The sequence below is a fragment of the Fringilla coelebs genome (assembly GCF_963513975.1).
Source record: "Fringilla coelebs genome assembly, chromosome: 1".
In the NCBI taxonomy this organism is placed as follows: domain Eukaryota; kingdom Metazoa; phylum Chordata; class Aves; order Passeriformes; family Fringillidae; genus Fringilla; species Fringilla coelebs.
This window is the reverse complement of record NC_140028.1, coordinates 509,348-529,056: the sequence shown is the minus strand read 5'-3', so window position 1 is coordinate 529,056 and position 19,709 is coordinate 509,348. Positions and strand designations below refer to the sequence as shown.

The following is a 19,709-nucleotide window of genomic DNA, read 5'->3' as shown; positions in this document are numbered from 1 at the left end:
GGGTACTGGGGACTGTCCCTCTACAGGGACAGGATCTGCTCTTGCCCTCTTTCCAGCCTTTAAGGTCTCCCTGAGTTGCAGGATATGGCAGGATGCTTTGTGTGGAATGTGGTCAAAGTACAATGTCCTATTTTTGGCCATCAGGGCTGCACTGAGACGGGTCTAGTGCTGATTTTTGGTGCTGAATTGCGCTAAAACCAGCCCAAATCACCAACCCCAAATAGACAACTAAGGGTGAAGTATCAGAGCTGAGCCTGGCTGTCCATCATCTGACCCTGGGAATGTCCAGACCATTCTCAGGCAGTGATTCCTCTCCCCTATTCCTGCTTAGAATGAAATGTGTATGAGGTTCCTCCTTTAGGAAGAGGATGCTCTCCAGGGTTCCTCCTTGAGGCTGAGAGAAAGAGATGTGCCCATGAGTGTTGGTGTGGGGAGTGACATCGAACCCTGCTTAGGAGCTGTCACTTTTTGCTGGCTTTGTCAGAAGTTTTTAATAGAATTGTTTTGATTTAACTTTTTAATACAATGGCTTTGCAAAATGGTATTGGTAGCCATGGTGGCTGTGGTTGCCTTGTGGCTGAAGGATTCTTGGTGATCATGGTGGCCAGAGTGGCTGTAGTGGCCTTGGTAGCCTTGGTGCCTCATTTCTCTGGTGGTCATGGTGGTATTGGTGATTGGGGAGGCCACAGTGATGACAGTGACCTTGGTGCCATGGTGGCCATGGTTGCCACACTGACCACAGTTACCCTGGAAACCATGGTGGTCTCTCTGCTCAGAGGATCCCAGTGGCCACTGCCAGGGCAGTGGTGGCCAGGAGGAGTCCTCCGAGTTGGAAGGGAGCCCTGGGGACACTCCCACCTGGGGGACAAAGAGAGGGACATCAGGAGGATCATGTGGGGAGTGAGGGAGTCAGGGAAGGTCATAATGGGGGGTTAGGGGTGACAGGAGAGATGGGGCCATGAGGTGACAGGTGACAAGGTGTTGGGGAGGGCATGGGGGGGTACAGGGGCCAGGGAGGCCAGGGGTGTCATGGTGGGCTTAGGGGTGACAGGGGTCAGGGGGAGTCAGGGGGTGACATGGAGCATGTCAGGGCGTGACAGGGGTTCAGGGAGGGAGTACAAGGGAGGGTCCTGGCCCACCCACGCCCAGCACACAGGGCCCATCCCCAAAGCACTGCCTTTGGTGGGGAGGGACGGGGCTGGTACAGAGAGTCCCCATCTCTGTCCCTGTCCCTGTTGTCCCCTCACAGGGTGTCCCTGACCCTGTCCCCTCCCAGATGTGGGGATCCCCATCCCTGCGCCCTGTCATGGGTGTTCCTGTCCCCATGCCAACAGTGGGTGTTCCCAGACTTGGTGTCCCCAGCATGGGGTGTCCCTGTCCCCAAATTCTCAGTGAGTGTCCCCACACACTGTGGCCTGTCATGGGTGTCCCCTGTCTATACTGGGTGTCCCCAGCACTGGGTGTTGCTGTCCCCCCACCCCCAGTGAGTGTCATTGTCCCCTGTGCCTTATCATGGTGTTCCCATGGCCACAGTGGGTGTCCCCAGTGCTTGATTTCTCACCACATCCAGTGAGTGTCCCCAGCATTGTGTTTCCCTGTTCTTGTCCCCAGCAGTCCGTGTCCTTGTCCCCACACGCAGAGTGGGTGACTGTTGGGAAGGATGAAATATTGACAAGAAAGTCTCACAAATATGTATGCTTAGCAGCAAGGTTTTAACTGTAGAGTCTGAAGAAAAAATAAAGATGGAAGCAAGTTTTGATAGAGAAGAAAAGAATTGCTGAGTCAGCCTTACTGGATAACTAAGAAGGCAAAGGATATGTTAGTTAGAAGGGGATTTTTATGACTTAGAGCAAAGGAAAAACCCACCCCAAACTAGAAGATGTTTTTACCAAACAGAAAAATAGCACAAGCTAGCAAGCCTGCTGATGTTGCAAGTAGAAAAAAGGTCTCAGAATTTTCCACTGCAAGAAAACTGAAAAACATCTTTTAGCTTAAACTGTAATGTACTAACTTTTAGTGATTGGAGAATAGTGACATGAATATGGTAATTATAGCAGTTATGATAGGTTATAGATATTAGTCAAGGGATAGATTGGTTCTACTGTATTAAGATGCTCAGCAAAGAAAATGCATTGTATATAATGCATTGTAGCCAAAACCAAAGGGTCTCCAGGCCTGCCTGCAGCTGGAGCTGACAGCTGTAGGTACAGACTCGGTCAGCCATGACCCTGGCCTGCTGTAACATTGTGGATGGAATAAACTGCATTTTGAAGAGCTGCCTGAAGTCCCACATCCCTCATCTCGACTCTTAAAGGTGCCCATGTCCCTGCCCCATACCCAGTGAGTTTCATTGTCCCTGTGCCTTATCATGGGTGCCCCCATGGCCACAGTGGGTGTCCCCATTGCCCCAGGCTGTCACCTGTGGTGTCACCTTTCAGCCACTCGCAGTTGTATTTGCTGAAGGTCCCGTTGGAGCGGAGCAGGATCCGTGCACTGTCCCCTTTCTGGCTGACTTTGATGACCTTGAATGTCTCAAAGGGTGGGATCAGCACCTCCTTCTCGCCAGGATAGTAGGAGAATTCCCGGATTTCCACGCCGTGGCACGTGTGCACCTGGAACACCGTGTCTATCCCAAAGCCCTTGGCAGTTGTTTCACTCTGTGATGCTGACGTGAATTGACCGAACCGGACGATGTCACCCTGCTTTGCCTTGAACCTGACCTCGTCCACCCCCCGGTACACGTTGTGACACTGCAGTCCCTGAGTGTCCCTCAGTGTCACCAGGGCCTGGGTCAGCAGGAAATGCAGCGTTTTGAAGTGGAAGTTGTCCCGGTATTCCTGGGGGGAGCGCCCGGCTGTGCGCACAGCCTCATTGAACTCCTCGTACAGGCACTTCATGTTCAGGCACTTCTCGTACAGGCCATCCATCGTGTAGGCCATGAGGGCGATGGCCTGGTCTGGGGACAGAGGGGATGAATAGGAGCTCCCCTTCTGCCACTCAGCTCTGGCCTTAGGCCAGGCCTGGGCAAAGAGAGGGTTGTGCTGGAAATCTGAGCGGTTGAGGGCTGGCACTTTCGAGATCATGTCAGCGCCACAGCCCCGGTACTGGTCATCAAAGGAGTCCTGGGCCATGTCCAGTGGCACCACCTTGACGGCTACAGTTGCCACGGCCATTGCCAGCAGTGCCAGGGTGCGAGCCAGGAGGGCCATGGAAGGGAGACACCACCAAGACCAGTGTGGACAGTGGAGGACACAGAGGGTACACAGAGGAGACGATGGAGAACACTGTGGGGACACCAAGGTGACATGGGGAGGGTTCCTCAGTGAGAGACTAGGGAGGGGATTGGGGTCAGCCCAGGGGGAAGGGAGACACTCCTGGCCAGGAGACCCCTGGGCATGTCTGGAATCCCTGATCCTGAATCCTGGGATTACTTATGCCTCCCCTGTGGATGCAATAGTTTTGTCAGAGAGTGAAACAGACAGCTTTCTCAGGCATCCTCCTGGAGAAAGCTGTGAGAATGCCCAGAGAAGGACTTAAAACAATTCTTATCTCAGTCTGGGCACCTGGTATTTGTGAATATGTGGAATGTTGTACATGATGCTTATAGAAAGATATTCTACCAGAAGGTGTTGTTCCTTATTAACCAATAGTGTGAGAAGTGTTGTCAAGAATCAATCAGGCTCTGGGTGAATGATCCTGCTTATAAATATGTGAAGTTTCTAATAAAGCTTGCTTTTATCCCTCTGAGAATTGGAGTACAATGTCACTTGTCGTCAGTCATACCTAACTCAATATTGACAGTTCCCAATGTCCCCCTACCCCAGGGACCCCAATCCCAATCCCCATCCCACAGTATCATGGCACCTCCAGAAGCCCAATCCTACTTCCATGATTATAATTCCCCCAAGCCCCCCAGGACCCTGACCCAAATCCTGGGGTCACTCCCTGAGCCCTCCAGTGTCCCCCTCAGCCCATCCCCAGACCCCAATACCACTTTCATTCCCCAATTTCTTCTGTGTCACTCCAGGACCTCAACCCAAATCCAGGCATCACCCCCTGCCCCCACAGTGTCTGCCAGCACCCCCATGACCCCAGACCCATCCCCACCGTGCTTTTTCCCCCTCACTTTACCCCAGAACACCCCATGACCCCAGTCCCAGACCTGTGACTCCCCAGTGTCCCCCCAGCACCGCAATCCCAATCCCACAGTCCTGTGTCCCACCCCAAGTATCCCCAGTGTCCCCCAGCCCTGATACCAAAATTGGCCGGAGTGAACTCCCTGATGGAAGTGGAGGTAGCAGAAATCCGGAATTCTTTATCAGCCTGGACTCACAGCAGATCTCTCCTGGTCCTGCAGCTCAGGGGGAACTTTGCCATGGAGTATTTATCCATCATAATTATACATATTCATGAAAATTTTCCTCTTAACTAGCACAGAAACTTCACTTTTCCTAGAAAAAATTTGCATGGCTCAGCCTCCTCCTGGAAGTCCTATTATTGTCCTGGAGAGTCCTAAAAATAGGGGGTCTCGGTGTGCTTTTCACTGAGTGCCCCAATATGCCACATGACCTCACCTTGAACTTTCACTTTCGGCAGGCACTGCTCCTACTGTGTTACAGAACTTGCCAAAAACCCCTCACTGGAGTGCCCTTTATCTCTTTCTCCACAGGTTCTAGCCGCCTTTGCCCTGCTGTGTACACACTTTTGCATCCTTTTATTGTTTTTTCCCTTTCATCTTTAAGCTCAATCCAGCCTTTAAGGGATCTGAAACTTTCTATTTTCTCTCTTATTGCTCACCCTCCAGGACCCCAACCTACCTTCCCATGTTCCCCCAGTTCTTCCCAGTCCCACTCCCCAGTGCTCACTGAGCTGCTGCCACACCTCAGATACCAATTGGGGTCCCCTATCAGATGACATCCCTGCAGGCACCTTGAGCCCGGGGATGATCTCCTGGGGGTGGGCCTGGGGGATTTTCCTGGCCTTGCTGGTGTAGCAGGAGAAGTTCTGGACCCCCAAGAAGGAATCCACCAGCATCAGGAAATACCTGAGCCTATGTTGGCGTGGTAGCTCAGAAAAGCCATTTGCCAGTAATCCCCAGGAGTGTTTACTCTGTCAGTGATGGTTTTAAATTCAAGGGGGTCTTTTAAAACCTATCAGGCATTGCTCAATAACAGAGCTGACATTTTTGTCTACAGACACTGAGTGTGAAAAACACGTTCACTCTCCTGTGAAAATTTAAAAAGTTTAATAAAGGACAATAGGAGACAAAGACAGTAAAGCAAAGATTATGGCCAGGTGTGTCCTGGCACTCAGCCAAGAGCACACCTCCACCTTCAGGCATACCTCTTTAAATACCTTTTCTATTACATCAGGCTGTTGCATATTCATAGACCCTTATGCATAGTAAACTTTTTCCACAAACTAGTTTACATGTTCTAGGAACTGTTTAGCATGGCTCCTCCTTGTGTCCGCCTTTTTAGATCATGCTGATTCCTTGGTTGTGGTTTTAGTCCTTTTTTATCACCTCCAGGTTTTGGGCACAGGTACACACCCAACCCTCCACATGTCCCTGACAAGTCGAACAAACAGGATTGCCAGATAGCAAAGACACAGAGGGAGAAAAAGGAGATTATAGGGAAAAGAGAGGGAGTCCAAAACCAATAGCAAAATAACAACGTTATACATCAAAAGAAATTAAAATCTCAACAAAACTTCCCTTCACACACAAACACAACATTTATCTCTTAATTGTGAGAGCCAATCATCATTCTACCTATCTATAACACCCACCAGCACCCCCTGGTCCTTCTCCAGAGCTGCTCCAGCAGGTCCACCCCAGCCTAGACTGGCACTGGGGACTGTCCCTCCACAGGGACAGGACCTGCCCTTCCCCTCTTGAACTTCCCAATTTCCAGCCTTTGAGGTCTCCCTGAGTTGAAGGATGTGGCAGGATGCTCTGCCTGGAATGTGCCGAAGGGACACTGCCCCATTTGTGTCCCTTGGGGCCACATTGAGAGGGGTCTGCTGCTGATTTGGGTTCTGAATTGGACTAAAACCAACCCAAATCACCAGCCCCAAATTGACAATGGAAGGTGAGGCATCAGACCTGGGCCTGGCCGTTCATCACCACACCTTGGGAATGTCCAGTCCCCTCTCAGACAGAGATTCCTCTCCCCTCTTCCTGCTGGAAATGAAATGCGTGTGAGGTTCCCCTTTCAGAAAGGGGATGCTCCCCAAGGATCCTCCTCAAGGTTGTGAGAAAGAGACGTTCCCACGAGTGTTGGTGTGGGGAGTGACATCGAGCCCTGCTTAGGAATTGACACTTTTTGCTGTTTTTGTCCGATTTATTTAATTAAATTGTTTTGATAGAATCATTCAATAAGATTGCTTTGCACAATGATCTTGGTGGGCACATTGGTCACAGTGTGTCTGTGGTAGCCTTGTGACTCAGGGAGTATTGGTGATGATGGTGGCCATGCTTGCCACAGTGACCACAGTGACCTCGGTGGCTTTGGTGGCATCATGGCTCAGAGGATCCTGGTAGCCTATGCCAGGGCTGTGGTGGCCAGGAGGAGTCTTCCTATTTGGAAGGGGGCCCTGGGGATGCTCCTGCCTCGGGGCATAGAATGGCATCAGGGGGACCATGGGAGAAGTGAGGCGGTTGGAGATGGACATAAAAGGGGGTTAGGGGTGACAGGAGAGATGGTGGCCATGAGATCACGGGGTGTCGGGGGGCATGAAGGGGGATAGGGGGCCAGAGAGGCCAGAGGGGTCATGGCGGACCTACAGGTGACAAGGGTGAGGGGTAGTCAGGGGGTGCCATGGGGGGTGACAAGAGGTGACAGGGGTTCAGGGACTGCCATGGGGGGTCCTGGTGTACCCACATCCAACACACAGGGCCCATCCTCGCAGCACTGCATTTGATGGGGAGGGATAGGGTTGGTGCAGGGTCCAGTCTCTGTCCTCCCCTGGCAGGGTTGTTCCTATCCCTGTCTCCTCCCAGATGTGGGGCTCCCCCTTCCCTGTCAGCTGTCATGGACGTTCTTGCCCCCGTGGCCACAATGGGTGTCCCCAGACCTTGTCTTCCCAGCCCTGGGTGTCTCTGATACCACACTCCTGGTGAGTATCCCCACAGCTGGCAGTGAATGTCCTCACCCCCTGTCCCCTGTCATGTCTGTCGCCTGTCCCCATATTCGGTGACCCCAGCTGTGGGTGTCTCTGTCCTCCCTCGCTCTGGGTGTCCTTGTTGCGCCCACACACACAGTGGTTGTCGCTGTCTCTGCCCCCATGCCCCCGCGTGACATATCAGGAGTGTCTCAAGGGCCACAGTGGGTGTCCCAGACTGTCCCCCCTGTGCTGTCACCTCACTGCTACTCGCAGTTGTATTTGCTGAAGGTCCCAGCAGAGCGGAGACTGATCCATGTCCTCCTCCCATTCTGGGTGACTTTGGTGACCTCAAAGATCTCGAATGGTGGGATCAGCACCTCCTTCTCCCCTGGATACATGGAAAACTGCTGGATGTCCACGCCATGGCACGTGTGCACTTCGAAAATTGTGTCTGTCCCAAAGCGCATAGCAACTTCTTTGCTCAGCGACGACGATGCGAATTGACCAAACCGGACGCTCTGGCCACGCTGTGCCTTGAAACGAATGCCACGCACGCCCCGGAACACGTGGTGACACTGCTCATTCCGAACACGCTTCAGTGTCACCAGGGCATCAGTCAGTAGGAAATGCAGCGTTTTGAAGTGGAAGTTTTTCCGGTATTCCTGGCGGGAGCGCCCAGCCGTGTGCACGGCTGCGTTGAACTCCTTGTACACATGCTGTGAGGTGTAGGTCATGAGAGCCACGGCCTGCCAGTGGGATGTCAGAGGGGACACATGAGAGCCCCGCTTGCGCCACTCAGCATCAGCATAATACCAGCCCCAGGCAAACTGAAGATTCTTCTGGTACTCAAAGTTGTAGAGGTCCGGCAACTTTGCACGCCTGGAAGGCCTACAGCCCTCATACCGGTCATCAAAGGAGTCCCAGGCCATGTCCAGGGGCACCACCTTGAGGGCCACGGTGGCCACAGCCATTGCCAGCAGTGCCAGGGTGCGAGCCAGGAGGGCCATGGTGGGGAGGGGCCACCACGATCAGTATGGGACACTGGGGGACAAAAAAGGGAACACTTAGGGGACAAACAGGTCACACAGGGGTATGTGGGAAGGATTCATCTGTGAGGGGCTGAGGAGGGGAACTGGGGTCAGCCATGGGGTGGGGGAGCAGCTCAGGCTAGCAGACCCCTGGAAACATCCTGGGATGCTGAGCCCAAACCCTGGGGTCATTCCTGAACTCCCCTCTGAACCCTACTCTCCCTCCCATGGTCCAAATGCCCTCAACCCTTAGTGTCCTCCAAGAACCCCAGAAACTTAATTCAAATTCTGGGGTAACTCCCTGTCCCCCCAGCAGTGCCCCCCATGATCCCAATCTCCCTCTGACATTCCCCCCCTGGACCTCACTGCTTTGTCCCTCCATTGTCATCCCTGTGCCCACCAGCCCCACAACCCGACTCCCAGTCCCTTGTCCCTTCCCCCGCCATTATCACCCAGCTCAAATGTTGGGAACAATCCCTGACCTCCCCAGTGTCCCCTCAGTGCCTTACCAGCCCCCCTGTCCTAATCCAAGTCCTGTGATTGCCCTTCCATTGTCCCCCAGTGCTTCCCAGGAACTCAAGGCTGCTCCCAATCCTCTGCAACCCTCTTGTGACCCAGGCCCCTCTGGGACTTCACCCAGATTCCTAAAGCCACTCCCTCAATGGCCCCAGCGTCCCCCAGGTCCATCTCACCAACGCAAGTCCCGGCCCCAGTCCCATTACCCATTTCATGTCACCCCAGGACCCCAACCCAAATTCGGAGGCCGCTCCCTGCCCACAGAAATTCCCCCTGGAGTCTCCCATGGCCCCACTCCACAATCCCAGTCCCATGTCCCTCCCACAAGTGTCCCCAGTGTCCCCCCAGCCCCTGATACCGAAATCGGCCGGAGTGATCTCCCTGATGGAACTGGAGCTATCAGAAATCCAGAATTCTTTCTCAGCTCGGACGCACAGCAGATCTCTCCTGGTCATGCAGCTCAGGGGGAGAATCTGCCATGGGATATTTATCCACCACAATTATAAATATTCATTAGAAGGGGCTTCTTAGCTAATGCAGATACATCACTTTCTCTGGAAATAATTTACATGATTCTGCCCCTTTCTGGAAGTCCTTTTATGGTACTGGATGGTCGCCCAAAGGGGTTTCTGGGTGTGGTTTTCACTGAGTGCCCCAATATGCCAGATGACCATTCCTGCAACTTCTGCTTTTTGCAGGCACTGCTCCTTCTGTGGTCCAGTACTTGTAAAGGACCCTCACTGGAGTTCCCTTATCTGTTTCTCCATGAATTCTATCCATGTTCATCCCAGGTACCCACACTTCTACATCCTTTTCATGTTTTTGCACGTTCATCGTTAAGCTCTATCTAGAACTATTAAAGGATCTGAAACTTTCTATTCTATCTCTTATTTCTCATCTCCCAGATCCCCAGTCCCACTCCCACAGTCCCATGCAAACATGGGAACTCACATGCCATCTGCTTTGAGCATTGCTCATGCCCTTGAAGCCATATGGGAAGAAAGAAGTCAATTAACAGCACAGGGATCTCCAATTAAATATAAACAACAGATATTGTCCCTCCTTGATTCCACCCAGCTGCCCAATGAAGTGGCCATACTGCAGTTGAGGGCACACCAGCTTGGGGACTGATAAATCTGTGTGGGAAATAGATTCGCAATAAAGCTGCACGAAAGGATCCGCAACAAAGCATCCTGGTGCTAATTCTTGAGACAGGAATTTCACCACCAGAGGTGAGGCCTGAATAGAGTTGGTCAGATTGAAAATTGGCTGCTTATCTAAAAGCCCACAATAAAGAGAGGGGGTAGGTGGGTGAGAGGTAACTCCCAATAACCAGGTCAGGCCCACCCCAGCTGATGCTGCAATTTGTAAAGGAGAAAAGCACCAGCAAAGCTCTGGGGAATTGATGAGATGGGGACAGGTCTGCAGGACAAAACTGTCAGGTCTGTTACAGAGCAATGCCTGATATGTTTTTAAAAGAATTCTTTGAATTCAAAACCATCACCTCCAGGCATCACTGAAAGAGGAAATACTCCCAGGAATCACTGCAAATGGATTTTCTGAGCTACCACACCAGCATGGGCTCAGGTATCTCCTGGTGTTGGTGGATCCCTTTTTTGGGGTCCAGAACTTCTCCTGCCACACCAGCAAGGCCAGGGAAGTCACCCAGGCACTCCCCCAGGAGATCATCCCCAGGCTCAAGGTTCCTGTAGGGATGTTATCTGATAGGGGACCCCAACTGGCATCTGAGGTGTGGCAGCAACTCAGTGAGCAGTGGGGAGTGGGACTGGGGGAAACTGGGGCAACATGGGACTGTGGGAGTGGGGTCATGGGGGTGAGAAATAAGAGAGAGAATAGAAAGTTTCAGATCCTTTAATAGTTCTAGATAGAGCTTATTGATGAATGGGCAAAAGCAAGAAAAGGAATGAGAATTGTGGAAACCCAGGATGATTGTGGCTGGAATTCCTGGAGAAACAGATAAGGGAACTCCAGGAAAGGTCTTTCGCAAGTTCTGGACCACAGAAGGAGCAGTGCCTGCAAAAAGCAGAAGTTGCAGGAAAGGTCATCTGGCATATTGGGGCACTCAGTGAAAACTACACCCAGAAACCCCTTTGGATGACCCTCCAGTACCATAAAAGGACTTCCAGAAAGAGACAGAAGCATGCAAATTATTTCCAGCGAAAGTGAAGTATCTGCATTAGCTAAGAAGCCCCTTCTAATGAATATTTATAATTGTGGTGGGTAAATATCCCATGGCAGATTCTCCCCTGAGCTGCAGGACCAGGAGAGATCTGCTGTGCGTCCGAGCTGAGAAAGAATTCCGGATTTCTGATAGCTCCAGTTCCATCAGGGAGATCACTCTGGCCAATTTCGGTATCAGGGGCTGGGGGGACTCCAGGGGACACTTGTGAGAGGGGGAGAGGGGACCTTGACATCGGGACTGGGGCCCTGGGGGATACTGGGGGGACCCTCAGGGTTAATGTGACGTGGGTTTGGAGTTCTGTTGGAAGCTGGGGGACACTGGGGGACATGGGACTGGGGTTCACAGGTCTCTGGGGGGGCAGCAGCGGGGAGCTGTGAGTGTGACTGGGCCCATGGGAGGGCTGGAGGCCACTGCAGGGGGCAGGGGTTGATCCCTGCATTTGGGTTGGGGTCCTGGGGTGTATCATTTCCAACAACCCCAAAACGGACACCAGACTGGCAGTGGGGTTGGGATCCGGGGATGGGGCAAGAGCAATAGTGGAGGGGGTCATGTAGTGCCCCCAGGAACGGATTGGGTCCTGAGAGGACAGAGGGGATCCCAGCAGAGCGACACAAAACTGTGGGAGTGGGTTTTCAAATGTTTATTAGAAATTTGATCCTTGCTTGCCTGGTGTATCAGAAGCTTACCAAAATCTGCTGCTGGTTCACCTGATGTATCGACTGCAGCTCCTTTAATTCCTCTCCTGCAGGGCACCTCATTTCCTAAAATAAAGCAGTTGCTGGAGTTTTTCTTGGAGGAAACTTAAAGCTTTATTTTTCAAACCTTGATCTTAAAAGAGGTGCTGGAGAAATGTTCCTCCCTTTTTCCTCGTTCACTGCAGACCCTCAGAAAGGATCTGGAGAGGCTAGAGCATGTCTAGGGAAGGGATGGAGCTGGGGAAGGGTCTGGAGCACCAGGAAGGGCTGAGGAAGCTGGCAGAGACTGCTCAGTGCAATTTTAAAAGGATGAACAATCAGTTTGGGGCCAGTTAAAAAGTTCCTGATTTGAGGCAATGCTGCAGTAGAAGCACTGGGCAGAAAAGAAGAAAAAGAGAATGACAAAAGATGAAAAATAAAGTAGAGACATGGGGACGGAGGCAGCACTACCCATTTATTAATGAAAAACCATAATGTTTCACTCAGGAAACTCTTTTTATCTTTCAAATCAGGAATTTTCCCTCTTTACCTGCTCATCTTCTGGAGTTGTGGTTTGGGAATTGTCCACCGGAGGGCAGCAGTGAGCGTGGGAAATCAGCGGCACTGCACATGCACCGCCCCCAGCTGCAGTTCCGGATCCCAACAGCAGGAGGCAGCACGAGCTGCTGGCACTGCAGAGCCCCCACCCCAGCCCCGGGGGCTCTGCAATGGTTTGGGCTGGAGAGACCCTGTCGTCTTGGCCCCACTCTTTCCAACACCCCCTGGGTCCTCCTGGCCCCAGGCCACACGGCCAGCTCCACTGGTCATCCACCACCACCCCCAGGTCCTTCTTCACAGCAGTCTAGCTGGCCAAACTCAGCCGGGACTGCCCCTGGAAACTGTCCCTCCCTAGGGACAGGACCTGCCCTTCCCCTCTCGAACCTCCCAATTTCCAGCCTTTAAGGTCCCCGTGAAGTGCAGGATATGGCAGGATGCTCTGCCTGTAATGTTCCCAAGGGTCAATGCCCACTTTGTAGCTATCGGGGCTGCATTGAGAGGGGTCTTGGGCTAATTTTGGTGCTGAATTGGGCTAAAACCAGTCCAAATCCCCAACCCTGAATTGACAACTGAAGCTGAAGCACCAGAGCTGGGCATGGCCATCCATCATGTGACCCTGGGAACATCTAGTCCCCTCTCAGACAGGGATTCCTCTCCCCTGTTCCTGCTTGGAATGAAATGTGTGTGAGGTTCCTCCCTTGGGAAGGGGATGCTCTCCAAGAATGCTCCTCGAGGTTGATAGAAAGAGACATTCCCATGAGTGTTTGTGAGGGGAATAACATCGAACCCTGCTTAGGAATGGTCATTATTTCCTGGCTTTGTCAGATTCATTTAATGGAATTATTTTGATAGAATAGTTTCATAGAATTGCTTTGCAAAATGGTATTGGTATCCATGGTGGCTGTGGTAGCACTGTGGCTGAGGGATTCTAAGTGATCATGGTGGCTACAGTAGTCTTGGTAGTGATTGTTATCATAATGGCCAGGGTGGCTGTGGTGGCCACAGCGCCACAGTGACAGTGGTGGCCACAGTGACCTCATGGTGGCAATAGCTGCCAAAGTGGCCATAGTGGCAATGGTGGACTTGGTAGCCTTGTTTCTCTAGTGGTCATGGTGGTATTGGTGATCGTGGTGGCCACAGTGATGACAGTGTCCTTGGTGCCATGGTGACCATGGTTGCCACACGGACCACAGTGACCTCAGAGTCCATGGTGGTTTCTCTGCTCAGAGGATCCCGGTGGCCACTGCCAGGGCTGTGGTGGCCAGGAGGAGTCCTCGGAGGTGAAGGGAGCCCTGGGACCCTGCCACCTGGGGGACAAAGAGAGGGACATCAGGGGATCAAAGGGGGAGTGAGGGGGTGGGGTAGGACCATAATGGGGTGATAGGGGTGACAGGAGAGATGGGGGCCATGAGGTGACCAGTGACAGGATGTTGGGGGTCACGAGGGGCTACAGGCACCAGGGAGGTCAGAGGGGGCATGGTGGTCTTAGGGGTGACAGGGATCAGGGGGAGTCATGGTGGGTGCCATGGGGGTGCCATGGTGGTGCTATGGCGGTGACAGGGGTTCAGGAAGTGCCATGGGGATCCTGGCCCACCCACATCCAGAGCTCAGGGCCCATCCCCACAGCACTGCCTTTGGTGGGGAGGGACAGGATCAGAATGGAGACATCCCTGTCTCTGTCCCTGTCCCTGTGGTCCCCTGACTGGGGTGTCCCTGTCCCCTCCCACATGTGGGGATCCCCATCCCTGTGCCCGTCATGGGCATTCTTGTCACTGTGCCCACAATGGGTGTCCCCAGATTTGGTGTTCCCAGCATGCCGTGTCCCTTTCCCCAAACTCTCAGTGAGTATCCCCACTCCCTCTACCCTGTCATGGGTGTCCCCTGTCCACTGTTGGTCTCCCCAGCACTGGGTGTCACTGACCCCCCAGCCTCAGGGAGTCTCCCCAGCACAGGGTATCCCTGTCCTTGTTCCCAGCCGTGGGTGCTCCTATCCCCACAAACACAGTGGGGGCCTCTGTCCCTGTCCCCCATGCCCAGTGAGTGTCATTGTCCCTGCACCTTCTTATGGGCCTCAGTGGGTGTCCCCATCGCCCCAGGCTGTCCCCTGTGGTGTCACCTTGCAGCCACTCGCAGCTGTAGTTGCTGAAGGTCCCGGTGGAGTGGAGCTGATTCCTCCCCCTGTCTCCTTCCTGGCTGATTTTGATGACCTCGAAGGTCTCAAAGGATGAGATCAGCACCTCCTTCTCGTCTGGGTAGATAGAAAATTCCTGGATTCTCATGCACATGTGCACTTGGAACACTGTGTCTATCCCAAAGCCCTCAGCAGTTTTTCCACTCTGTGACACTGACATGAATTGACCAAACCGGACGATGTCACCCTGCTCTGCCTTGAACCTGACATCGTGCACCCCCCAATACACGTTGTGACACTGGAGTCCCTGAATGTCCCTCAGTGTCACCAGGGCCTGGGTCAGCAGGAAATGCAGCGTTTTGAAGTGGAAGGTGTCCTGGTATTCCTGGCTGGGGCACTCGGCCACGAACACTGCTGGATTGAACTCTCTGTACACGACATCCATCGTGTAGGCCATGAGGGCGATGGCGTGGGCTGGGGATGACAGAGGGGACACAGGGGACCCCCGACTCTGCCACTCGGCTGAGGCCTCAGGCCAGGCCTGGGCAAAGAGAGGGTTCTGCTAAAACCTGGAGCAGTTAAGGGTCAGCAACTCCATGGTCATGTTAGTACCGCAGCCCCGGTACTGGTCATCAAAGGAGTCCTGGGCCATGCCCAGGGGCACCACCTTGATGGCTGCAGTGGCCACGGCCATTGCCAGCAGTGCCAGGGTCTGTGCCAGAAGGGCCATGGAGGGGAGAGGGTGGGACAAACAGGAACCAGTGTGGACACTGGGGGACACAAAGGAGACACAGAGGAGACACGGGGAGGATTCCTCAGTGAGAGACTGGGGAGGGATGTGGCAGTAACACAGGGGGAAGGGAGACGCTCCTGGCCAGCAGACCCCTGGGCATGTCTGGGGTTCCTGATCCCAAATTCTGGGGTTACTTATGCCTCCCCAATGTTCCCCAGCCCAAGGAACCCCAATCTCAACCCCACCATGTCCTCCTGGCTCCCCAGAAGCCCAGTCCTACTCCCATGACTACAGGTCCCCTCATCGCTAGAAGAATCCCTGACCCAAATCCTGGGGTCACTCCCTCAGCCCCCAGGGTCCCCCTCAGCCAGTCCCCAGACCCCAATCCCCTCCCATTCCCCAATTTCTTGGGTGTCACCTGAGGAACTCAACTCAAATCCAGGCATCACCCCCTGCCCCCACAGTGTCTCCCAGCCCTACCATGACCCCAGTCCCACTCCCACCATCCCATGTTCCCCCACATTTTCCACCAGAGCCTGCCATTACTCCAATCCCAGACCTGTGACACCTCCAGTGTGCCCCCACATCTGCACAATCCCAATCCCTCAGTCCCGTATCCCCTCCCAAGAGTCCCCAGGGTTCCCCCCAGCCCCGATACCAAAATAAGCCAGAGTGAACTCCCAGGTGGAACTGGAGATAGCAGAAAGATGGAATTCTTTATCACCTCAGACTCACAGTGGATGTCTCCTGGTCCTGCACATCAGAGGGGACCTTGCCAACAGAATCAATCCATCCTAATTATACATATTCATCAAAATACACTTAGCAAATACAAAACCAGCAATTTTCTAGTAAATAATCGGCATGGCTCTACCTCTTTTAGGAAATAATTTTTATTGTCCTGGAGAGTAATAAAAATGGGGTTTCTGGGGGTCATTTTCATTAAGTGTTCCAATATCTCAGATGACCTTGTCTCAAACTTTCACTTTGTGCAATGAAAATGCCCCTCCTGTGTATACAGAACTTGCCAAAAACCCCTCACCAGAGTTCCCTTTATCTCTTTCTCCACAGGTTCCAGACACCTTTGCTCTTCTGTGTGCACACTTTTACATCCTTTTATTATTTTGTACTAGTTCTTCTTTAAGGCCTATCCAGCACCTTAAGGAGAACTCAAAGATTCTATTCTCTCTTTAATTTCTCACCCTCCAGGATGCCAATCCCACCGTCCCATGTTCCCCCAGTTCCCCCCAGTCCCACTCCCCACTGCTCACTGAGTTGCTGCCACACTTCAGATACCAACTGGGGTCCCCTATCAGATGACATCCCTACAGGAACATTGAGCCTGGGGATGATCTCCTGGGGTAGAGCCTGGGTGACTTCCCTGGCCTTGCTGGTGTGGCAGGAGAAGATCTGGACTCCCAAAAAGGGATCCACCAACACCAGGAGATACCTGAGCCCATATTGGTGTGCTAGCTCAGAAAATCCATATGCTGGTGATGCCCAGGAGTGTTTCCTCTCTCAGTGATGCCTGGAGGTGATGGTTTTGAATTTAAAGAATTCTTTTGAAAACATATCAGGCATTGCTCTGTAACAGACCTGACAATTTTATCCTACAGACACTGAGGATCTGAGGCCACAGACCTGTCCCCATCTCATCAATTCCCCAGAGCTTTGCTGGTGCTTTTCTCCTTTGCAAATTGCAGCACCAGTTGGGGAGGGCCTGACCTGGTTATTGGGAGTTACCTCTCACCCACCCACCCCCCCTCTTTATTGTGGGCTTTTAGATAAGCAGCCAATTTTCAATCTGCCCAACTCTATCCAGGCCTCACCTCTGGTGGTGAACTTCCTTTCTCAGGAATTAGCACCAGGATGCTTTGTTGCAGAACCTCTCATGCAGCTTCATTGCAAGTCTATTTCCCACAGGGATTTGTCACTCCCCAAGCTGGTGTGCCCTGGATTGTAGTACAACCACTTCTTTGGGCAGCTGGGAGGAATCAAGGAGGGACAATAATTCTTGTTTATATTTAATTGTTATTCCCTGTGCTGTTAATTGACTTCTTTCTTTGCATATGCCTCCATAGGCATGAGCAATGCTCAAAGCAGATGGCAAGTGAGTTCCTATGTTTGCTCTTTTTCTCACTGCCAATTCCAGATCTCTTTGTAACATTGCGAGCTCCTCCCTTCGTTCCACATCCCTCTGAGTCTATGGGGACCAGAGTATATACCACAAACTTTTGTCCCAAATTGGATTTCCTGGCCTCTTGAATGAGGAGAACAGTCTCTGAGGAGTGGGACTGGGGTCCTGGGAGATGGGAAATAAGACAGAAAATAGAAAGGTGCTCCACTGAAAGTGCTGGATAGAGCCTAAAGATGAACGGGTAAAAAACAATAAAAGGATGTAAATGTGTGTACACAGCCTGGCAAATGTTGCTGGAACCTGTGTAAAAAGAGCTAAAGGAAACTCCAGTGAGGGGGTTTTGTCAAGCTCTGTATACACAGAAGGAGCAGCGCCTGCCAAAAGCGAGTGTTTGAGGCAAGATCATCTGGGATATTGGGGCAGTCAGTGAAAACCACACCCTGGAACCCCATTTTTATCACTCTTCAGCAGAATAGAAATTGTTTCCTAAAAGAGGCAGAGCCATGCAAATTATTTACGGGAAAACTGCTGGTTTCTGTATTCGATAAGGGACACATTTTCATGAATATTTATAATTATGACGCATAAATACCCCATGGCAAAGTCCCTCCTGACCTGCAGGACCAGGAGAGATCCTCTGAGTCTGAGCTGAGAAAGAATTCCATCTTTCTGATACCTCCAGTTCCATCAGGGTGTTCACTCCGGCCAATTTCGGTACCAGGGACTGTGGGATTGGGGTCTGGGGGGGCACTGGGGGTGTCACGGTACAAGGACTGGGGTCCTGGGGTGGTCCAGGGGCAGCGATGGGGGACACAGGACCATGGGAGTGGCAGTGGGGTACTGGGGGACACTTGGGGGGCACATGGGGTCACCAGGGTGATCATGGCAGTGGGATTGGGGTATGGGATGGGGACAAGGGGGACACTGGGGGAAGGCAGGCCTTGGGTCAGGGTCCTGGGGGACATGGTGTCACTGGGAGGGGTACAAGGGACTGGGAGAGGGATTGGGGTAACAGAGGCACTGGAAAACACTGGGAGGGGGGGACACAGAACTATGGGAGTGGGATTGAGAGTCTGGAGAACATTGGGGCACCCAGGAGTAACCCCAGGATTTGGCATCAGGTTCCAGGACGTGTCCAGGGGTCTCCTGGCCAGGGCTGGCCCCCTCCCCCAGCTGATCCCACTGTCACTCCCCAGCCCCTCCCCAAGGAAGACTCCCCACATCCTGCCATGTCCTTTAGAGTGCCCTCAGCATCCCATTAGTGTTCCCTCAGCATCCCCTGGTGTCCCACAGTGTCTTTCCTGTGTCACACAGTCTGTCCTCTGTGTCCCCTCTGTGTCCCCCAGTGTCCCACACTGGTCCCTGTGGACTCTCTTCTCCATGGCCCCCTTGGCTCAGACCCTGGCACTGCTGGCAATGGCCATGGCCACTGCGGCCATCACGGAGCTGTCCCTGGACATGGCCCAGAACTCCTTTGATGACCAGTACCTCAACTGTGGCCCCGCCATGACCGCAGCATTGCCAGCCCTCAAGGGTTCTGACTTCCAGAAGAACCCTCTTTTTGCCCAGGCCTGGGAGGAGGCCACGGCCGAGTGGCAGAATCGAAGCTCCTATTCATCCCCTCTGACCAAAGACGAGGCCATCGCCCTCATGGTCTACACGATGAAGGCCGTGTATAGCGACTTCAATAAAGCCGTGCGCACAGCTGGACGTTCCTGCCAGGAATACCGGTACAACTTCCACTTCAAATCGCTGCATCTCCTGCTGACCCAGGCCCTCCAGAAGCTGAGATGCCCTAATAAGTGTCTGGAGGTGTCCCGGGGGGTGAAGGATGTCCGGTTCATTGCAAAGCCTGGCGATAAAGTCCGTCTCAATCAATTCGCTTCGTCGTCGCTGGACAAAACGGTGTCCCAGGATTATGGGACAGACACAATGTTCAAGGTGCACACGTGCCACGGTGTGGACATCCAGTACTTCTCCTTCAGTCAAAGCGAGAGGGAGGTGCTGATCCCACCCTTCGAGACCTTTGTGGTTACTGATGTCAACACAGAAGGAAGCACGATGAACATTGAGCTTCACTCCACTGGGAACTCCAGCAACTACAACTGCGAGTGGCTGCGAGGTGACATCATGGGAACAACCTGGGGTGATGGGGACACTCAGTGAGGGTTGGGGACAAGGACACACATGGTATGGGGACACCCATGGCCCAGAGGGGACAGGGACACCCACTGTGGCTGGGAGGCAGGACACCCAGAGCTGGGGACAAGGACAGGGACAGCATTGCTTGGACACAGGGGATGGGGACACCCAGTGCCAATTGATTGGGACAGGGACATCCAGTGCTGGGCACACCCACAGGGGTGAGGAGGACAAGGCCACCCATGGTTGGGCACAGGGGAAAGGGACCTCATTATGGCCCCCTCTGACATTCAACACCCTCAGGACCCCCCCATTACCCCTGTCCCTACCCTCATGGCCCTCCTGACCCCTTCACCTCATGTTCCCCCTGACACCCCTTTCTTGGTCCCCACAGGTGGGAGCCTCCCCAGACACTCCCCCCACCTTGGGGGGCTTCTCCTGGCTACTGTGGTCATGGCAGTGGCCATTGGAACCCTCTAA

General features: G+C 53.1%; 3 protein-coding genes across 3 annotated transcripts; 1 reads left to right on the top strand and 2 right to left on the bottom strand.

Annotated features, from left to right (window-relative positions):
• Nucleotides 1-772: 772 nt before the first annotated feature.
• Nucleotides 773-3,209, bottom strand: LOC311158693 (erythroblast NAD(P)(+)--arginine ADP-ribosyltransferase-like; the record flags this gene model as incomplete). Its single annotated transcript, XM_084214264.1, has 3 exons — nt 773-858; nt 1,140-1,177; nt 2,407-3,209. 3 exons carry the CDS (start codon nt 3,207-3,209, stop codon nt 773-775), a joined length of 927 nt encoding a protein of 308 aa, XP_084070390.1.
• Nucleotides 3,210-7,370: 4,161 nt separating this feature from the next.
• Nucleotides 7,371-8,114, bottom strand: LOC311161509 (erythroblast NAD(P)(+)--arginine ADP-ribosyltransferase-like; the record flags this gene model as incomplete). The annotated part of the gene is made up of 1 exon (XM_084219126.1): nt 7,371-8,114. One exon carries the CDS (start codon nt 8,112-8,114, stop codon nt 7,371-7,373), a length of 744 nt encoding a protein of 247 aa, XP_084075252.1.
• Nucleotides 8,115-10,903: 2,789 nt separating this feature from the next.
• On the top strand, nt 10,904-19,709 carry LOC311154532 (NAD(P)(+)--arginine ADP-ribosyltransferase 2-like; the record flags this gene model as incomplete). The annotated part of the gene is made up of 3 exons (XM_084207121.1): nt 10,904-10,947; nt 18,434-19,209; nt 19,624-19,709. The coding sequence occupies 3 exons, from the start codon at nt 10,904-10,906 to the stop codon at nt 19,707-19,709; spliced, it is 906 nt and encodes a 301-aa protein (XP_084063247.1).